Source organism: Leopardus geoffroyi, chromosome D3, assembly GCF_018350155.1.
Source record: "Leopardus geoffroyi isolate Oge1 chromosome D3, O.geoffroyi_Oge1_pat1.0, whole genome shotgun sequence".
NCBI classification, from domain to species: Eukaryota; Metazoa; Chordata; class Mammalia; order Carnivora; family Felidae; genus Leopardus; species Leopardus geoffroyi.
In genome coordinates, this window is record NC_059339.1 from 6,434,006 (window position 1) to 6,452,396 (window position 18,391).

The 18,391-nt window shown below is 45.3% G+C and overlaps 2 protein-coding genes across 4 annotated transcripts in view; one reads left to right on the forward strand and one right to left on the reverse strand.

The window, feature by feature from the left end:
• Positions 1-1,564: 1,564 nt before the first annotated feature.
• SNRNP35 (small nuclear ribonucleoprotein U11/U12 subunit 35) lies at positions 1,565-6,528 on the reverse strand. Its single transcript, XM_045458736.1, has 2 exons — positions 6,416-6,528; positions 1,565-2,421 (listed from the first exon to the last, which is right to left on the reverse strand). Exon 2 carries the CDS (start codon positions 2,416-2,418, stop codon positions 1,678-1,680), a length of 741 nt encoding a protein of 246 aa, XP_045314692.1. The 5' UTR covers positions 2,419-2,421; positions 6,416-6,528; the 3' UTR covers positions 1,565-1,677.
• RILPL2 (Rab interacting lysosomal protein like 2) overlaps positions 6,430-18,391 on the forward strand; it is a 38,645-nt gene continuing 26,683 nt past the window's right edge. For 2 of the 3 annotated variants that reach the window (XM_045458737.1, XM_045458738.1), the window contains exons 1-3: positions 6,430-6,542; positions 7,202-7,368; positions 15,249-15,430. The gene's annotated coding sequence lies outside the window, so the exon portion shown is untranslated. Of the gene's footprint in view, positions 6,543-6,758; positions 6,984-7,201; positions 7,369-15,248; positions 15,431-18,391 lie in introns of those variants that run through there. The other variant, XM_045458739.1, reaches the window with a different exon arrangement.

The window sequence follows — 18,391 nt, forward strand, 5'->3', positions numbered from 1 at the left end:
ATGTTCTGGGACCCAGGGTTGACAGCCGCTGGCTTGGACAATGTAAGCACCGCGACTGGATCTCTTTCTTCCAGTGCTGTCTCACAACACACCCCCAGGGCAGAGTGCTCGTTTAGCTGAAATACCTACCAGCTCAAGCCCATAATGCACTTCTGGTGCTGTAATAGGGAGCCCTTTGTACAACCTGTGTGAAATCAGAAGGGTGTTCCTGAATGGCTGTTTTCTGAGACGTGGGGGACGTGGTAAGATTCTGCACTGGAAATTTACAAAGGAAAGAGCCTTTTTCTAAAACTGTTCTTGGGGCTCCTGGGTGGCTCAGTCGGCTAAACGTCCGACTTCGGCTCAGGTCATGATCTCAGAGTTCGTGAGTTCGAGCCCCACATCGGGCTCTGTGCTGACAGCTCAGAGCCTGGAGCCGGTCTTGGATTCTGTGTCTCCCTCTCTCTCTGCCCCTCCCCTGTTCACGTTCTGTCTCTGTCTCAAGAATAAACATACATTAAAAAAAAAAAAAAGTTAAAAAAATAAATAAATAAAACTGTTCTAACAGCTAACAGCAGTTTTCAGATAGGGCAGGTTCCCTACATAACAAAGAGATTCATACTCGTAATGCAAAAACCTAGTCGTGAATGTGTTGAGTCTCGATACTAAATTGTCTGCTTTGCGTGAAACATCCTGAATTTTAAGACCCTGAACTTGCAAAGATAACAGCCATTGCTAAAACAGAAACATTAAGTGTCACTTTTTTTAAAACCACGTGAACAGCCTGGTACTCAAAGCCCTCAGAAGAAGTTATAGTCGATATGATCTATGCAGCCCTCCTACAAATGGGAGGCCAGGTGTCCAAGAGGGAGAAGACAAATCAGTCCATCAGAACCAGACAGAAACCTTTCACTGGCTTTTTCTCATTTTCATTTCACTCTCTTTGGAGCTTCATCTTTTCAAAGGGCTGGAAGGCTGCCATAAACCAGAACCCCATAGCCCTGCAACTTTGGTTTTTCACTTTAAATACCAGCCTCCCTGCCAAAAAACAGGAAAAAAAGGCAGTCAGCATTTGGCTCAAGAACGGAGTTCTATTTGTTCAAGGGTAGCTGATTGCTGACCTAGACCACTGCTCACACTGGCTTTGGTACGAAGGTCTGGACATTCTCCCTGAATTCACTTTTCTATCCCATTTTCATTTCAGTTCGGCAGGCCTGTACGCTATAGATATACAGATGGGAAAGATACCACTTTGCCAACAATCTAGCCAGATTCGGGTTCCCAGGAGTCAGAGCGATGCAAGGGATTTTCGGTCGTCACTTCTTTTTTGCCAGCCCCTCAAAACGGTCAATTCCAGTAGACAGGAGAACATGAGAATCGCAAAACAAGCTCTCTACTGCCAAATTAAACCAGAGTGGTGGCTCCGTACACGTGCCCTTCTGTATGGCTGCCGGTGAGGACACGACTGTAATAAAGGTAATGGGTCCTTAGAACTACAAGGTGAAGAGGAGAAACCCCGTAATATCAGCGTGTTCAGCTTAAACCTGGGTTCTAGACTGGAAAGAAAACTCAACTCCAGACCCCATCACCACCAGCAAGTTTTATTCAAGCACTGGACGTACACTTTGTATAAAAGCCACGCATCTCCCTGTGCCTCTGCGGCGTCTTTGTCTGGGCTCTGGTGGTGCTGGTGAGCCTCTACTTACTTCGGTCCCTCTTCTCCCTCCCCTTGGCTCTGTCATCTCTGAAGTCCCTCTCTCTCTCCCAGTCACTTTCTGGCCACACCCTGGTTGGCTCTCTCTCCTGCCATCTCTTCTCCCTGCCTCGGTCATGGTCTCGGTCCCTCGTCCGAGAGTCCCAGTGTCTCTCTCGCGACCGAGATCGCTCCCGCTTTTCCCTTTTAACCTCTCTGTACTGGTCGCTTTTAACAACTGGCAAATTAATGGGTTTCCGAAAAGGTCGATCACGCCCCCCAAATCTCAGTTGCCCGGATTCCTTTTTCCCCCCCAGACCTCCTCCAAGGCGCCGAGGGATCCACCCTTTGAGGGTCCTTTCCAGCTCGTAGTCCACGAATATCTCGTGCTGGTCAATAACCAGGCCGTCTGCATCTCGGTAAGCTTTGATCAGAGAACGCTCCTCTTTGTATTCGATGAAGGCATAGCCTTTCGAAAAGCCCGTGACCAAGTCCCTCACCAGCCGAAGCCGCCGGATGTCCCCGTAGCGAGAAAATACTTCCTTTAACTTCTCCTCTTTGGTCTGCAGGTTTAGTCTTGCCACGAACAGGGTGAGGAGGGGGTCTCCCGTGACGCCTTTGTTGGGGGTGTATCGTGCCAACATTGCCCTCCAGATAGCGCGATCGTGTGGGTCTTCATCGGTGCCGTCAATGCTGCCAGCTTTAAGCGGGTCATACTCCTTGGCGATGGGCATCCAATCGTTCATGTTCTAGGAGAGAATCACAGCAACCTTTAGGGAGCATCTACTACGAGCTACCCATTTAATCCTGACAACAACCCCACGAAACAGATACTACCATTCACCCCTTCCTTCAACAGGGAAGGAAGCACGATTCCCAGGGCCTGAGGCCTCCCAGCTAGAAAGTGGGCAGAATGGGGATCAAAGCCAGACAGTGGGGCTCCAGGATGCTCTCACCCGCTGCTCCTCCGTCCCTCCCGGGAAGAAGCAGAGGGCATCGTGCTTGAGTGTGGTCCATCTGTGTATCAACCAGGTTATCATCTCAGGGCACTTACCAATTATATTATAACGTGGCAACACGGATCAACATCCAGGCTTGCCTTTCAGACTCTAAAATGGCCCTAAGGGGCGCCTGGGTGGCGGCTCAGTCGGTTGAGCGTCCGACTTCAACTCAGGTCATGATCTCATGGTTCGGTTCATGAGTTTGAGCCCCACGTGGGGCTCTCTGCTGTCAGCGCAGAGCCGGCTTTGGGTCCTCTGTCTCCCTCTCTCTCTGCCCTTCCCCCCCGCCAACATAAACAAACATTAAAAAACAAAACAAAACAAAACAAAAGGTCATAGGAAAACCAGCCTGGAAACTGCTAACGGAAAATGGTGTTTTTAAAAACTTTACTACCAAGAATTTCGAACATGTACCAACGTAGAGAATGGCATAACCCTCCACAAACTCATCACCTGACTCTGACCAACACATACCTAGCCTGGTTTCATCTGTGCAGCAACTCACATCCCCATTCCTAGATTACTCTAAAGGAAATTCTAGATATTACATCGCTCATCTGCAAATGTTTTGGTACGCATCATTAAAAGAATAGAAAGATAAGGACTTAAAAAAAAACTACAAGGGAAAATGGTGCTTTTAATGTAGTATTTTGCAACAGGTAGCAAAGCTAAAACTACAGTGACTCAGCAACAGCAGGCTCTCAGGTTCAAAAAGGAATATGGGATTTCTTCCCAATTCCCTGGCTGATAATCTGTTTATGCCTCTAGGCATGGGAATTGATTGCAATGGTAATTTTAGCCTGCAAGCATACTCCAATTATCTGATACATGATAATTTTTTTGAAAGAGGGTGGGAAGTTTAAGTTCAGAGGAGAGGCTGATACATGGTAATTGATTCACATTCTTGTGAATCTGCTGGAATAATACTTGCCAACATTTCAAGACACTGCTACTGCTCACATGACCACCTCCGTAAAACTTTAGAGCCAATACTGAAATATGTTACCTTAAAACTAGGACTCCAGGGGCGCCTGGGGGGCTCAGTCGGTTAAGCATCCAGCTTTGGCTCATGTCATGATCTCACAGTTTGTGAGTTCAAGCCCCGTGTCGGGCTCTGTGCTGACAGCTCAGACCCTGTGGCCTGCTTCGGATTCTGTGTCTCCCTCTCTCTCGGACTTCACTCCCCCCAGCCCCCGCTCTCTCTCTCAGAAATAATAAATGAATAAACTTATAAAAACAAAAACAAAAACCAGGACTCCAGGAACCTGGCTGGCTCAGTCAGTAGAGAAGGTGACTCTTGACCTAGGGGTTGTGAGTTCAACCCCATGCTGTAGAGTTTACTTTTACAAATAATAAGGATTTGGGCACCTGGGTGGCTCAGTCGGTCAGACGTCTGACTTCAGCTCAGGTCACGGTCTCACGGTTCGTGAGTTCGAGCCCTGCATCAGGCTCTATGCTGACAGCTCAGAGCCCGGAACCTGCTTTGGATTCTGTGTCTCCCTCTCTCTCTGCCCCCTCCACCACTCACGCTCTGTCTCTCTCTCTCCCCCAAAATAAATAAACATTTAAAAAAATTTTAATACAAAAATAATAAAGATAAGAAAAATTTAGGGGTGCCTGGGTCACTCAGTCGGTTGAGTGTCCAACTTCGGCTCAGGTCACAATCTCATGGTTCGTGAGTTCGAGCCCATGTCGGGCTCTGTGCTGACAGCTCAGAGCCTGGAGCCTGCTTCGGATTCTGTGTCTCCCTCTCTCTCTGACCCTCCCCTGCTCACGCTGTGTCTTTCTTTCAAAAATAAATAAACATTTAAAAAAAATTTTGTAATAAAACTTTAAAAATTATAAAACTGGGACTCTGTCAAATTTATATAGTAATCCTCATTCATAACATCTTCCCATGATATTTATTTATTAAAATATGGGGCATCTGAGTGGCTCAGTCTGTTTTCCCGAACGCACAGTAAACATTCTTCAGTCTAGTGTCTGCTTCACTTTATCTCCAGATTCTACGACACTGCCTGATAAACACTGGGGAACTGAACTAACTCCAACCAAAATTCAATGAAATTTTTCTTTTGTCCAAATCAGACAAAAAAGATGACTTCATGGCGAACTAAGAGCCAAAACGACTTTATACTGTCTGCCACCAAACTGTAAAAGGAGGTATATGACTGCCAGCACTAACCAGCAACTTTGGAGGAAGCGCCTCTCTGGCACCCTTATCAGTGAAAGGATGAGGAACAGCTGGGGCAATGAGACAAGAGAGGATTTCCAGGCCCCTCTGGGCACTGCCTCTAACTCTTGGGTCTCTTCTCGCTCATGGTTGGAATTTCTCCACATTAGAAAAAAAAAAAAGAAAGAAAAGAAAAAAAAAAAAGAAAAAAGAAAAGAAGAGAGAGCACGATGTTGGACCTCTCCCTGCTCTAGTATTCTCTAACAATTCCATTCTACTGGCCCTACCACTCTGGGCCGCACTCCCCACCCTCCATCACAAGGTTGCAGGAAAACAACAAGGACGATAATAATAATTATTGTTAACTTGAAGACGTAGGAGGTGCCAGGCCCTATGCTAAGCACTTAACTCCCCTCACCTCCCCAAACTGTCAGGATCTAGGTTTTACTATTAATGCCATCTCCGGTGAGGAATGAAAGACACAAAAAGGCTTTCTTTTGGGGGGCGCCTGGGTGGCCCAGTCGGTTGAGCGTCCCACTTTAGCTCAGGTCATGATCTCACCCTTCGTGAGTTTGAGCCCCACTTCGGGCTCTCTGCTGTCCGCACAGGGCCCGCTTCAGACCCTCTCTCTCCCTCTCTCTCTGCCCCTCCCATGTTTGTGCACGCTCTCTCTAAACAATTAATTAATTAATTAATTAATAATTAATTTTAAAGCAGTAAATGCCAAGAGAGCAGCAGGCTTCACGGCTTCCCATTCGTCTTTCTGGGAGTATTCCCTCCCTTGCCGCATTATGTTGAGGTTTCCTACAGTTTGTTTGGATTTTTAGATTCATGTCATTATTTCATAAAACGGGGATGAGATGTGAGAGATGAGTGGTGGGGGATGGAGGCGGAAGGGGCAATTAATCGTTAAAGACAGAAGTGTGGAAAGTGAAAAAGAACGCTGGATCCGGAGACAGAACACCAGGTTTAAGACCCAGTCCTATCGTGGGAAAAATTTAAATCATCTGTAAAATGTAGCTACATGCCACTCGACTAGGTTTTTGTGAAGATCAGAAACAGCAGTGTCCGTGAAGGTGCTTCATAATTATACATTACGATACAGGTCAGTTAATTAAGAAACCACCGAACAAAGCGTGCCTCTCCTTACTGACTCCGCCGAGTTCGGATATTCCCGCGCTTCGCATCCAGGTAGGAAACAGAACTGAAGTCGGACCGACGGAACTCTCCCGAGCATGCGCAGTGGCGCGGTGGACGCGAAGGCGGAAGTCTGGGAGGGGGGGCGGAAAGCCTACACCCCAGTAGCCCCGCAGTGCCCCCGCCTTGACCACCGGCCCTCGAGGCTGGCCCTCCCCGACCTCTCGCCTTTTCAGTGGGCGAAGGGGAGAAGGGGTCCTTCTTCCACCCCAGCTCCCGCCCTCGCTTCCCGCAACACAACCCTAAAAGGGCTTCCCGTTTGCCAGGCTTCAACATGGCGGCCCTGACAGGAGCGCGCGCACTGTCCGGGCCGAATTCTCTCGTCCTTTCCGCCGGAGTGGGCCCTGCTGCCACCAAGCCGCTCCCACTCACCTCAGAAAGGCTCGGGATCCCTTCCCACGGAAGCCAGCACCAGACTCCAAACGCCGGTAGATCCCTCTTGACCGCCTGATCGGAGCTTTACATTGGGAGAAGCAGATTCGCCACGGGCAGTGTTTTGGTGGGGTGTTTTTTTTTTTCCTTTTCCGTTTTTGTTTTTGTTTTAAGAAATTTAATCCACGTGCGTTGAGCGTCGACGGCACAGCATCCCCGAAGAGAATGAATTTTCCATTTTTCTGACTTTTTGCACGAAGACAGAAACTGCTAAATGGAACAGTGAAGTTGAACGAGTACCGAAAGTGCAGTTAGTGGTCTGGGAGTGGCCGAATCGCCCTCCGCAGCGAAGGGATCTGGCCGCGCAGCGAGAGTGTCAATTCTCAGGCGCAGTTTGGAAATCGGGTGGTATAGTAGCGTCTTCAAAGGATGCGTGTGCTGGTTCACACCAAAGGAGAAAAGGGGTCAGGGAAGGGTTGACAACCCTGACTCCATCTTGCGGCGACCACCATTTTGTGGGGTTCCCCGACGAGCCGCCACCTCTTGAAATCATGATAAACACCCTGAGGTTTGAACACCCGGGAAGTTCCCCCGTCTCGTAATAGTGAGGCAAAAGAGGTCAACCGATTACTCGGCAACCAACTGAATTTCCAACTGAAATTTCTCCCTCGTTGGGGCTTTAAGCTTTAAAAACAACCCTGCGGACGGGCACACCAGCTAACTTGGACTGCCCTTCCCAGTTTGCAAACCCAAAGAAAGCTTTGACACCTTTTCACTCGTTTACAGGCTCGCTCCTGAGGTTTTTGCTTAACAGTTTGGAGCCGAGTTTGGGATATGAAGCGACCTAGACACCTCCTGCGGATTTCTGGACCTGCAGAAGCGAGCACCGCAGCCCGGGGTTGCTTCTCTTCCGGCGGCTCCTATAATCCCGGGCTGGGAGTGGGGGATGACAGGTATGGTCCTCTCACATCCCCGACCACCCACCTTGGTAGAATTCAGGAGACTTTTCTGCTAGCAATTCAGGGAAGGATTCCTCCAATGCAGAATGGGTACCAATCTCTCAGAAAGAGCTCTTACTCACCAGCCATCTGGGGCCCGGGGAGCTGTAAGTTTCCTCCACCTGGGCTCAAATCACTAAAGATCATTTAAAACCTCCCTGGTCCCGTTGGGCGCACCTTTGGTATCCCTAAATTGGTGTATTTAAGAGCACAATTGGAAAGGTGAAACTATCATACTTCCCCAAATCAGTGGAAACCTATTTCAATTGGTACTTTTGGAAGTAGCCTCCAAAAGAACAGACTCCGCTCTGGCGTCCGCAAAAGGAAAAGAAACCTCAATAACCAAAGAAAGATGAAAAGGATTAGAACAACTCAATACTGAATCAAAAATGACCCACTCCTCTTCCATCCAATTCCCTCCCCCCCCCCCCCCCCCCCCCCCACTGCACGCCTTCTATTTCCTCCAGTGTATGCAGGTCTTCCCAACCTTATTCTTTGAAATTTCTCCCTCCCCAGCCTTGCCACCATCCACACTCCCAAAACTAACATCATAGCCCCTTTCAAAGTCAAAGGCACTAGCCCTAATCCCAGTAATCTGGTCCTCTGACCCTCTGGTCCTAAACAGAACTTCTAAATCTTGCAAGACTTTCCTAACCCTAAAGAAAATCCAGAAGAGTTTACCCGACAACTAATTTGGACTATCAGTGCCTATAATCCAGGCCCTTCTGACCTTTACCAACTAGTACGCATGCTTGTTGGACCAATATAGGCCCAAGAATGGATAAATAAGGCTGGATGGGAAGACCCCCTACAGGATTTAAAATTTCCTCATAATGAGGCCCTAGAAAAAACTACTGATATAGTTGCAAATTTAGTCAAAATGATTCCCCATATGTGGGGACCTCAAAATAAATTAGAAGGCAGTACAAAATAAATAAATAAATCCTGAACCTTCCAAAAAGGAATACTTGAAATCTAAACGATGGTTCCAAAAGAACAAAAATCTCAAAAACCATTCCTTTATCAGATTTGAGGACAAAAAGGGGATTTTTCCCTTTCTCTTAGCAAACACCTATAACATTTAGAATGAAGATGGTTTTATTCTTATAGACATTAGGGCATCTTATTCAGTCCTCAGCCACAATTTATTTTCCAGTCCCCTGCCTCAAGAATACGAAAGCATCTGACCATGATCACGGTGCTTAATCAGCCACCAACTATCCCATTATCTCAACCCCTAGATTTATTCTTGGCACTTAACAAGGCAACCATTCCTTTTTATGGGTGCCCTCATTCCCAGCACTTTTTTTTTTTTTTTAGGTTGGCTCCATGTCCAACTTGGGGCTTGAACTCCGGACCCTGAGATCACGAGTCACATGCTCTATAGGCTGAACCAGCGAGGTACACCACCCCCCTTTCCCAAACACTTTTCTTAGGAAGAAATTTTTTGCAGGCTCACTGGGCCCATATTTCCTCTGACCAAAAAAATGAAATGCTATTAGATCTGCCTTCTCAATCTTCAGAATTCCTAATTCTACTGATCTGTTCAGGACTGTCCTCCAGTCAGGCCACTGCCCCCCATTCCTAAATGCACTCCCTGATCAATTGTGGGCCACCTCTTCCACCGATATATGACACATAACCTTGGTTCCCCAATAACTATTCAAATTGATCATTAAAGGCCTCACCCAGGGGCGCCTGGGTGGCTCAGTCGGTTAAGTGTCCAACTTCGGCTCAGGGCATGATCTCGCAGTCCATGGGTTCGAGCCCCGCGTCGGGCTCTATGCTGACCACTCAGAGCCTGGAAGCCTGTTTCAGATTCTGTGTCTCCCTCTCTCTCTGACCTCTCCTGTTCATGCTCTATCTCTCTCTGTCTCAAAACTAAATAAACTTTAAAAAAAAAATTTTTTTTAAATAAAGGCCTCACCCAATATTAAGCAGTACTTATGGCCATTATAAGAATAACTCCTGTTATCAACAAAGGATTGATCATCCCCATTACTAGTCCTTGTATTACCCCCATTTTTCCAGTTAAAGAGCTCCATAATAGAGGAAAGTATCTTGTTCAAGACCTTAGGGCAATTACCAGTACTGTCATACCCTGTCACTCTGTTGCTCCTGACTCCCACACCCTCCTTTCTAATATACCAGCTGCAACCACTGCTTTTTCTGTTGTTGCCTTATGCAGTGCCTTTTTCAGCATCCCTGTCGACCCCCAAAGTCAGTATCTTTCTACTTTTACATGGAACAATCAGCAACACATTTGGAGAATCCTACCCCAGGGATATACTGAAAGCCCTAGCTGTTTCTCTCAAACCTTCCATGCTGACCTACAAGATCTTGATTTCCCTGGGATATCTACACTTTGCAATATATAGATGATTTATGATTATGTTCTCCTACCCTAAAGGCCTGTGGCACTGACACTAAATGCCTTCTGAAGCAATTAGCCAACAAAGGACATAAAGTATCTAAAGATAAATGACAATTCTGTTCTGCCTCAAATTCCTAGGCCACCTTTCTGCCAGATGGGCTAAAAATAGAACCAGACAGAATTACTACCTTCACCCAGTTCCCTCAACCCCAAGACTAAAAGACAATTACACGGTTTCCTGGGTCTTGCTAGATACTGTCGCCCTTGGATTCCCAAATATTTCCTCATAGCTCAACCCTTATACTAAGCCTTCCATACTACTACCACTCCAAACCTGATCCCATGGTCTTAAGAGGCTCCTTTGTTATTTTTTTTTAAGTTTATTTGTTTATTTAAATAATCTCTATACCCAACATGGGGCTCAAACTCTACTTGAGATCAAGAATTGCATGCTCTTGGGGCACCTGGGTGGCTCAGGTCATGATCTCGCAGTCTGTAAGTTTAAGCCCTGCATCGGGCTCTGCTGACAGCTCCGAGCCTCGAGCCTGCTTTGGATTCTGTGTTTCCTCTCTCTCTGCCCCTCCCCTGCTTGTACTCTGTCTCTCTCTCGAAATAAATAAATATTAAAAAAAGAAAAAAAAAAAAAGAGTTGCATGCTCTTCCAATTGAGTCAGCGAGGTGCCTGCCTTTATATCTTTAAAAAACAGGGGTGCCTAGGTGGCTCAGTCGGTTAAGCGTCTGACTTTGGCTCAGGTCATGATCTCACTGTTCGTGGGTTCAAGTCCCACATTGGCTCTGCACTGTCAGTGCAGAGCCTGCTTGGGATTCTCTCCTCCTCTCTCTGCCTCTCCCTCACTCACACTTTCTCTCTCTCTCTCTCTCTCTCTCTCTCTCTCTCTCAAAAATAAATAAATAAATTTAAACCAACCAAACAAAAAGAACCTCACCTCTTCTGCAGCTCCAGGACATGCTAATTACCAACTGCCTTTCTTTGTTTTTGTCCGTTTGAACATCCTTTCCCAAAGGCATGGAGGCCTACAATGCCCCCAAGGGTATGGCAGTCTTCAATTAGACCCTGTGGCCAAAGGTTCACCTCCCTGCCTCCGTGCCTTGACAACCCACCTGTATACTCATTATATGAGTATACTCTATACTCATTACTGCCACCAAAAAACGAACACTAGATTCTTCCCCATAGGTATTAGGCCTACATACAGTTAGAACTCTGTTAGACTCCCACCACACACACCTGTCTGCCAGTTGACTTAGAAAATTGGAACTCTGGTTTCTTTGCTCTCCAAACGTTTTAGTCTCTCATTGTCCCCCTCTCAGTCCTTCTACCTTATGTCCCTTACCCCTCCAAAACTCAACTGAACACATCCTGTGACGGCATCCTTGTAACTGACTCATTACTTACCCCTTGATTAGACCTTCATGAAATTCCCAAATACAGATTTTGGGATTCTCTCTCTCCTTCTCTCTGCTCCTCCTTCATTTGCTTGTGTGTGCTCTCCTCTCTCTCTCAAATTAAATAAAGCTTAAAAATAAAATAAAATAAAATAAAAAATGTTTTTAAAAACTTACATATTAAAACTACTTGACACCATTCTCCTTCCCTCCAGCTTATCTATTAAAAGTTCCTCCAGCTTATTTATTAAAAGTTCAAGCCCGTTTCAAACAAGATACCCCTGAAGCCAAGGTCAATCATTATGCTGACCCGGCCACCAAAGATGTGACACTTCGAACTTCTGATTCACAAATGTCCATCTGTATGACATATGGGGCACAAATAAAATGGTCCTATGGGCACAATACTGTTGGAAGCCATCTCTAACTATTGCCCAACAAATATTTCAAAATGTACAATTTAGCCCCTTGCACAATCCTGGGAAACCATATCACAGTGCATTAGGTCAAGTTCCTCTTCCCAGTGGGCCTTTTGACATCTGGCAAATTGATTTCATCCAGCTTCCTCAATGGTAATGATCTGTGTGTTTCTCACCAGACCAAGGCATTTCCTTGCACTCAAGCAACAGCAAAAGCAGTGGCCAGAAACCTATTAGAAAAAAATCATTCCCAATTGGGGTATTCCTTGACAGCTACACGGTGATTGAGGAACACATTTTTTTCTGGTCATACTGTCTGAGAGGTCTGCAAAATCTGGCCATCTCTCAACATTTTCATTGCACCTACCATCCCCGATATTCACAGGATTAGTTGAGCACTCTAATGGCATAATCAAAACTCAGTCGGCCAAACCAACCTCTGCCTTTGGTCTACCACAGCCCAAAGTTTTGCCTCTTGTCCTTTTAAATCTAAGATCTACCCCTAATGGAAGGGCTCACTTGTCTCCATTCAAAATCATCACCGAGTGCCCTATGAACATAGTTGAGGATCCCTTGCCCTCTACTTTGTTATAAGGAGAAATTCTTCAGTACAGAATATATATGGAAGGCCAAATTTGTTCAAGATTCATTTTAAAGAGTGCTCCCGAGGGGCGCCTGGGTGGCGCAGTCGGTTAAGCGTCCGACTTCAGCCAGGTCACGATCTCGCGGTCCGGGAGTTCGAGCCCCGCATCGGGCTCTGGGCTGATGCTCAGAGCTTGGAGCCTGTTTCCGATTCTGTGTCTCCCTCTTTCTATGCCCCTCCCCCGTTCATGCTCTGTCTCTCTCTGTCCCAAAAATAAATAAACGTTGAAAAAAAAAAAAATTTTTAAAGAGTGTTCCCGAGAGATGAAATACTCACAACCTTAAGCCTGGAGATCTAATATATTGGAGGACACATCAACTTAGAGATTCTTTACAGCTGAAATGGAAAGGACTTTATCGGGTATTGTTAACCGCCTTGTGTGCAGCAAAGCTACAAGGGGCTGACTCGTATAGATTCATGTTTCTCATTTAAAAAGGGCTCCAGGGGCGCCTGGGTGGCTCAGTCGGTTAAGCATCCGACTTTGGCTCAGGTCATGATCTCGCGGTCCGTGAGTTCGAGACCCGCGTCGGGCTCTGGGCTGATGGCTCAGAGCCTGGAGCCTGTTTCAGATTCTGTGTCTCCCTCTCTCTCTGACCCTCCCCCGTTCATGCTCTGTCTCAAAAATAAATAAACATTAAAAAAAAAAAAAAATAAATAAATAAATAAATAAATAAAAAGGGCTCCAGATTCTGAAAACAACTTTCAGAAACCCAGAACTGAAGGAGACAATGTCTGATCCCAAAAGCTGATACCCAGAATTTAGGACCAAGCCAGAACCCTCCTTTTACTTGAATTCTCATTTTTTTCCTTTTGTTTCCACCACCCAAGATAGGCCTGAAGTCATTGATGACTTCTGCCTGCTCCGTTGGTTCGAGTTCTTAACTGAAGACTTCCTTATTACCTCTTAGGTTTTAATAAGACTTGACACTGGGGCACCTGGCTGGCTCAGTGGGTACAGTATGCGACTCTTGATCTTGGGGTTGTGAATTCAGACCTCACGTTGGGGATAGGGATTACTTAAAAAAATAATTTTAAAAATAATAATAAGACTTGACACCCTATAGTCTCTACCCTTTGTTCTCAACTCCTATACAAATTCAAGATGAAAAACCAGTTAACAATATTGTTACTACTAAGTTCCATCAAACAGAGAACCGTCTCTGATTGGAATACTAACTCCATTATTAAGCTGTCCCAACCATAGCCCGGGGGATTCTCCCCCATCCCCTCTGAAGAATTGTTGCGTGTCATCATAACCCACTCAGCAGACATCCCAACCAAATACTAAATGCTCCCTTTTAACTCTTCTTCGTTCAGTAAAAATGCCCCATAGATTAGGATCATGTGCAGTGCCTCTAACCATCGCTCCTCCACCCCAGAGGCATCCTAACTCCATTGGCTTCAACCTCCTTTCCCTGTTTTGACATTATTGCTATCCCTAATTTCACTTCCTCTGTAAGATATGTCCACCTGGGACCTAGTGTGGTCTCTACAGATGTAAATCTCATCTTTGCATTAGCTGGTTGCTATAATCTTATCAAACTACAACTGTTTTTTTTGAAGATAAAAAGGCAGGTGCCTGGCTGACCCAGTCAGAAGAGCATGCAACTCTTTTTTTTTTTTTTTTTTTTTTTAATATTTATTTATATTATTTGGAGCACCTGGGTGGCATTCCACTTTGGCTCAGGTCATAATCTCATGGGTTCATGAGTTCAAGCCCCGTGTCGGGCTCTATGCTGACAGCCCAGAGCCTGGAACCTGCTTTTATTTTTTTTTATTTATTTTTTTTTATATAGTTTTTTTTTTTTTTTTTCGTTTATTTATTTTTGGGACAGAGAGAGACAGAGCATGAACGGGGGAGGGGCAGAGAGAGAGGGAGACACAGAATCGGAAACAGGTTCCAGGCTCTGAGCCATCAGCCCAGAGCCCGACGCGGGGCTCGAACTCACGGACCGTGAGATCGTGACCTGGCTGAAGTCGGACGCTTAACCGACTGCGCCACCCAGGCGCCCCTGGAACCTACTTTTAATTCTGCATCTTCCTTTCTTTGTCCCTCCCCTGCTTGCATGCTCTCTCTCTCTCTCTCTCTCTCTCTCTCTCTCTCTCCTCTCTTAAAAATATTTAAAAAAAATTTTAATAAATATTTATTTTGAGAGAGAGACAAGAGTATGAGCAGAGGAAGGAAGGACTTGGGCAAGGAAGGACTCCACTGTAATGAATTTCCCCCACCATAACTGATCAATGGGAAGTGAAGCAGAGAAGGGGCCAGGGAAGAGTTGACAACCCTGACTCCATCTTGCAACAGCCACCATCTTATGGAGTTTTCCAGAGAGCAGCCACTTCCTGGAATCATGATAAACGTCTTGGTGTTTAGACACCTGGAAAGTTCCACCTGTCTCACAATACTGAGCAAAAGCAGTCAGCCAGTCGCTGAGTGACCCATACCAACTGAAATTTCTCCCTCGCTGTAGTTTTAAGCCTTAAAAATAAAATAAGCCTTAAAAATACCACGTCTCCTTGTCCTCTTTGGACAGGCACACCGACTGATTTGGATTGTCCTTCTGGGTTTGCAAACCTAAATAAAGATTTGTCCTTGCTCATAGGCTCACTCCTGAAATTTTTCTTTAACAACATGAAATTTTGTACATTTTCCCAACCCCTAAATTTAATAAATTCACTTTCGACACAAGCAAAATAGCTTTTTAAATTGAGCTTGGGGCCTTTGACTTTAGAATCATGTGGGAACTTGTTAAAATGCCATTTTCTGGGCCCCGCTGGGATCTGAGAGCTCAGAATCTCTGGAAATTTGCATCTTTTGCAAGTCCCCAAATGATTCTTGAAGCATACTAAAAGACTCCTGCCCGTTAGAGTCATGGTTAAGAAGCCCAGATTTAAAACTTGGGTGTAGGAGGGAAGAGAGAACCAGGTGGTCAATAAATATTTGTAGAACAGATGTATGCATTCTGATTATGGTATGTTTCTTTTTTCATAGGTGCTTATATTCCAGTAGATTACAACTTGATTGTGTTACACCTTGAAATTCTTCGATACAGTTGTGCTTAAATTTGATGGTGGGTGTCTGGTGGTTTTCTTAAGCCACTCATTTTCTGATTAATCCTTACAAGTGGATGATTTTTGCAACTGGTATCTTCAATGTAATCTTATCCTTAGAAGGTAAGTTTATCTCTAATTACTAAGAACGGTATTACTGTTATCTAGTCTTCATTAAATTTAAGTTTTTATGTATTTATTTTGAGAAGCAGAGAGTGTGTGAGCTGGGATGGGGCAAAGAAAGAGGGAGAGAGAGAATCCCAAGGAGTGAGAGAGGAACCCGACCTGGGGCTCGATCCCATGAACCATGAGATCATGACCTGAGCTGAAATCAAGAGTTGGATGCTTAACTGACTGAGCCATCCGGCGTGCCCCTTTATTGAATCTTTATTTGGTAGGTGAACATAGTTTCTAAATACCTACAGCTTTCTTCATAGTATGTTTTCTAAAAATACATTATTAATAAAAATGTATGGAGCACCTGGGTGACTCAGTCGGTTGAGCAACCAACTCTTGATTTCGGCTCAGGTCATGATCCCAAAGTTGTGGGATTGAGCCCCACATCGGGCTCTGCTCTGACAGGGTGGAGCCTACTTGAGATGCTCTCTCTCCCTCTCTCTGCGCCTCCCCAACTTGTGTGTGCTCTCTCTCGCTCTCTTAAAAAAGTATTAATGGGGCACCTGTGTTGCTCAGTCGGTTAAGTGTCTGACTCTTGATTTCAGCTCATGTCTTGATCTCAGGATTATGAGTTCAAGCCCCACATTGGGTTCCATGCTGGGCATGAAGCCTACTTAAAATTAAAAAAATAAAAATTAAAAAAAAGGAAGGAAATTCTGATCATTGCAATAACGTGGATTAACCTAGGAGACATTGTGCTAAGTGAAGTAAGCTGGCCCAAAAGAACAAATATTGTATGATTCCATTTATTTACACGAGGGACCTAGAATAGTCAAGTTCACAGAGACAGAAAGTAGAATGTTGGGGGTGTAATGTTAGTGTTTCATGGATGCAGAGGTTCAGTTCAGGAGGATGAACAAGTTCTGGAGAAGGAGGGTGATGGTTCCACAACATTGTGAATGCACCTAATGCCACTGCACTGCACACCTAAGAAGAGTTGAAATCGTAAATATGCATATGTGTTTACCACGTTAAGAAAAGTTTTGTTAAATATTCATGTGCACCTCAGTAGCAGCCAGCACAACCTAGCACCCAGATCTTGTTTTCTGGTATCATCCTCAAAGAAAAGTAACCAGTGCCAGGGCACCCGGGTGGCTCAGTCAGTTAAGCGTCCGATTTCAGCACAGGTCGTGATCTCATGGTTCGTGAGTTTGAGTCCACATGAGGCTGTCTGCTGTCAGCGCAGAGCTGGCTTCGGATCCTCTGTCCCCCTCTCTCTGTGCCCCTCCCCTGTTTGTACGCTCTCAAAAATAAACATTAAAAAAAAAAAAATAACCAGTGCTCCTTGGAGAAGTGGCAGTTCTAGCACTGGGGCAAGAAATACACAAGGTGAGCTTGGAGCGACTTGTAGTGCCAGAAAGTAAGGAAGGGCTAAAAACAAAGCAAAACAAAAAACAATGATGATGATGTCACAGGGACACTGGAGCCACCTAAAGGCTCCCCAGCGGCCAAAGCAGAGAAAGTAGTGTTCTCCCAGGTGCCCCAAATCTGAAGTTGTTCTTAAATTAAAAGTTTATAAAATGCATCTGTGTGGAGGGGCGCCTGGGTGGCTCAGTCGGTTAAGCGTCCGACTTCGGCTCGGGAAATGATCTCACGGTTCATGAGTTCGAGCCCCACATCGGGCTCTGTGCTGACAGCTCAGAGCCTGGAGCTGCTTCAGATTCTGTGTCTCCCTCTCATTCTGCCCCTCCCCTGCTTGCACACTGTCTCTCTCTCTCAAAAATAATAAACATTAAAAAAATTAAAATACATAGCGTGTGTTTAGAAAGAAAAAAGAAGAAACCTACTACCATATTTAACAATGTGGTTGAATCTCTCAGATATGATGATGAGCAAAGAAACCGGACTCAAAGAGTACAGTCTACACATTTTAATTTATGGGAAATTCTAGGACAAGCAGCATTGACCTGTGACAATGATAAGGGTCAAAATAGAGCTTTCTTACGGGGGAAGTTATTACTGATTGGGAAAGGGCATGAGGGAGCCTCCTGGAGTGCTGGGAATGTCTTGATGGTGGTTATAGAGTTACACGTTTATGAAAATCCATCAAGGTGTACAACAGAGATCTGTGCACCTTAACATAGAAGGTATAACATGTTTATACCTCGGTCAAATGTAAATATGTGCGTGGAAGTGTGTACATACGTGAACATCCAGGAGGCACCGTGGTTGCCAGCATGGTGGCCTCTGGCCCTTTGCGGCTGGCTGTATAAAGGTCAACTTAATTCATTCCAATTTTTAAAATTTAAAAGCTCGGTTTCCCAGTCGGATCAGCCGCATTTCAAGTGCTCCGTAGATGTGGCAGCTAGTGGCTCGCATATCCGACAGTGTGGATACAGAACATTTCCATCACTGTAGAAAGTTCTGTCAGACCACACTGATCTAGAGCAGTGATGTTCCATAAAAGGAGGATGTCAGCCACATATGTCATCTTAAATTTTATAGTAACCACATTAAAAAAATAAAAAGAAATCAGTGAAGCTAATTTTAATCATTTATTCTAAATAGAACAAACCCAGCACATTCTAAACATCATTTTAACAGGTAATCAGTAGAAATATCATTAGAGAGATAGCTTATATTCTCATTTTTGAATTCCAGTGTGCACTTATAACTTGGTTAGGACTAGCCACATTTCAAGCACTCGCGTGCTGGTGGCTACTAGATGAGTGCGGGTGTAGATAGGTTACATCAAGCTGCCAGCGTTAGCTGTTTCTGGGGTAATGGCGGGACTGCAGGGGGAGGATCTCTCACCTCTTATACCTACTCACGGAACATTTACAGTTTTTCACAGTGAGCATATATTTACACGTGTCTTGTGTGAGTTAGGTCCTCTGGTGAGCAAAGGGTCCGACCAACTTAGGAGTGCAAAGGGGGTTAGTGGAGATACACCTGTGAGTCACAGAG

Bases quoted from the DNA above. Each gene is read 5' to 3' on its own strand.
- SNRNP35 (XM_045458736.1), bottom strand. From the start codon at position 2,418: ATGAACGATTGGATGCCCATCGCCAAGGAGTATGACCCGCTTAAAGCT.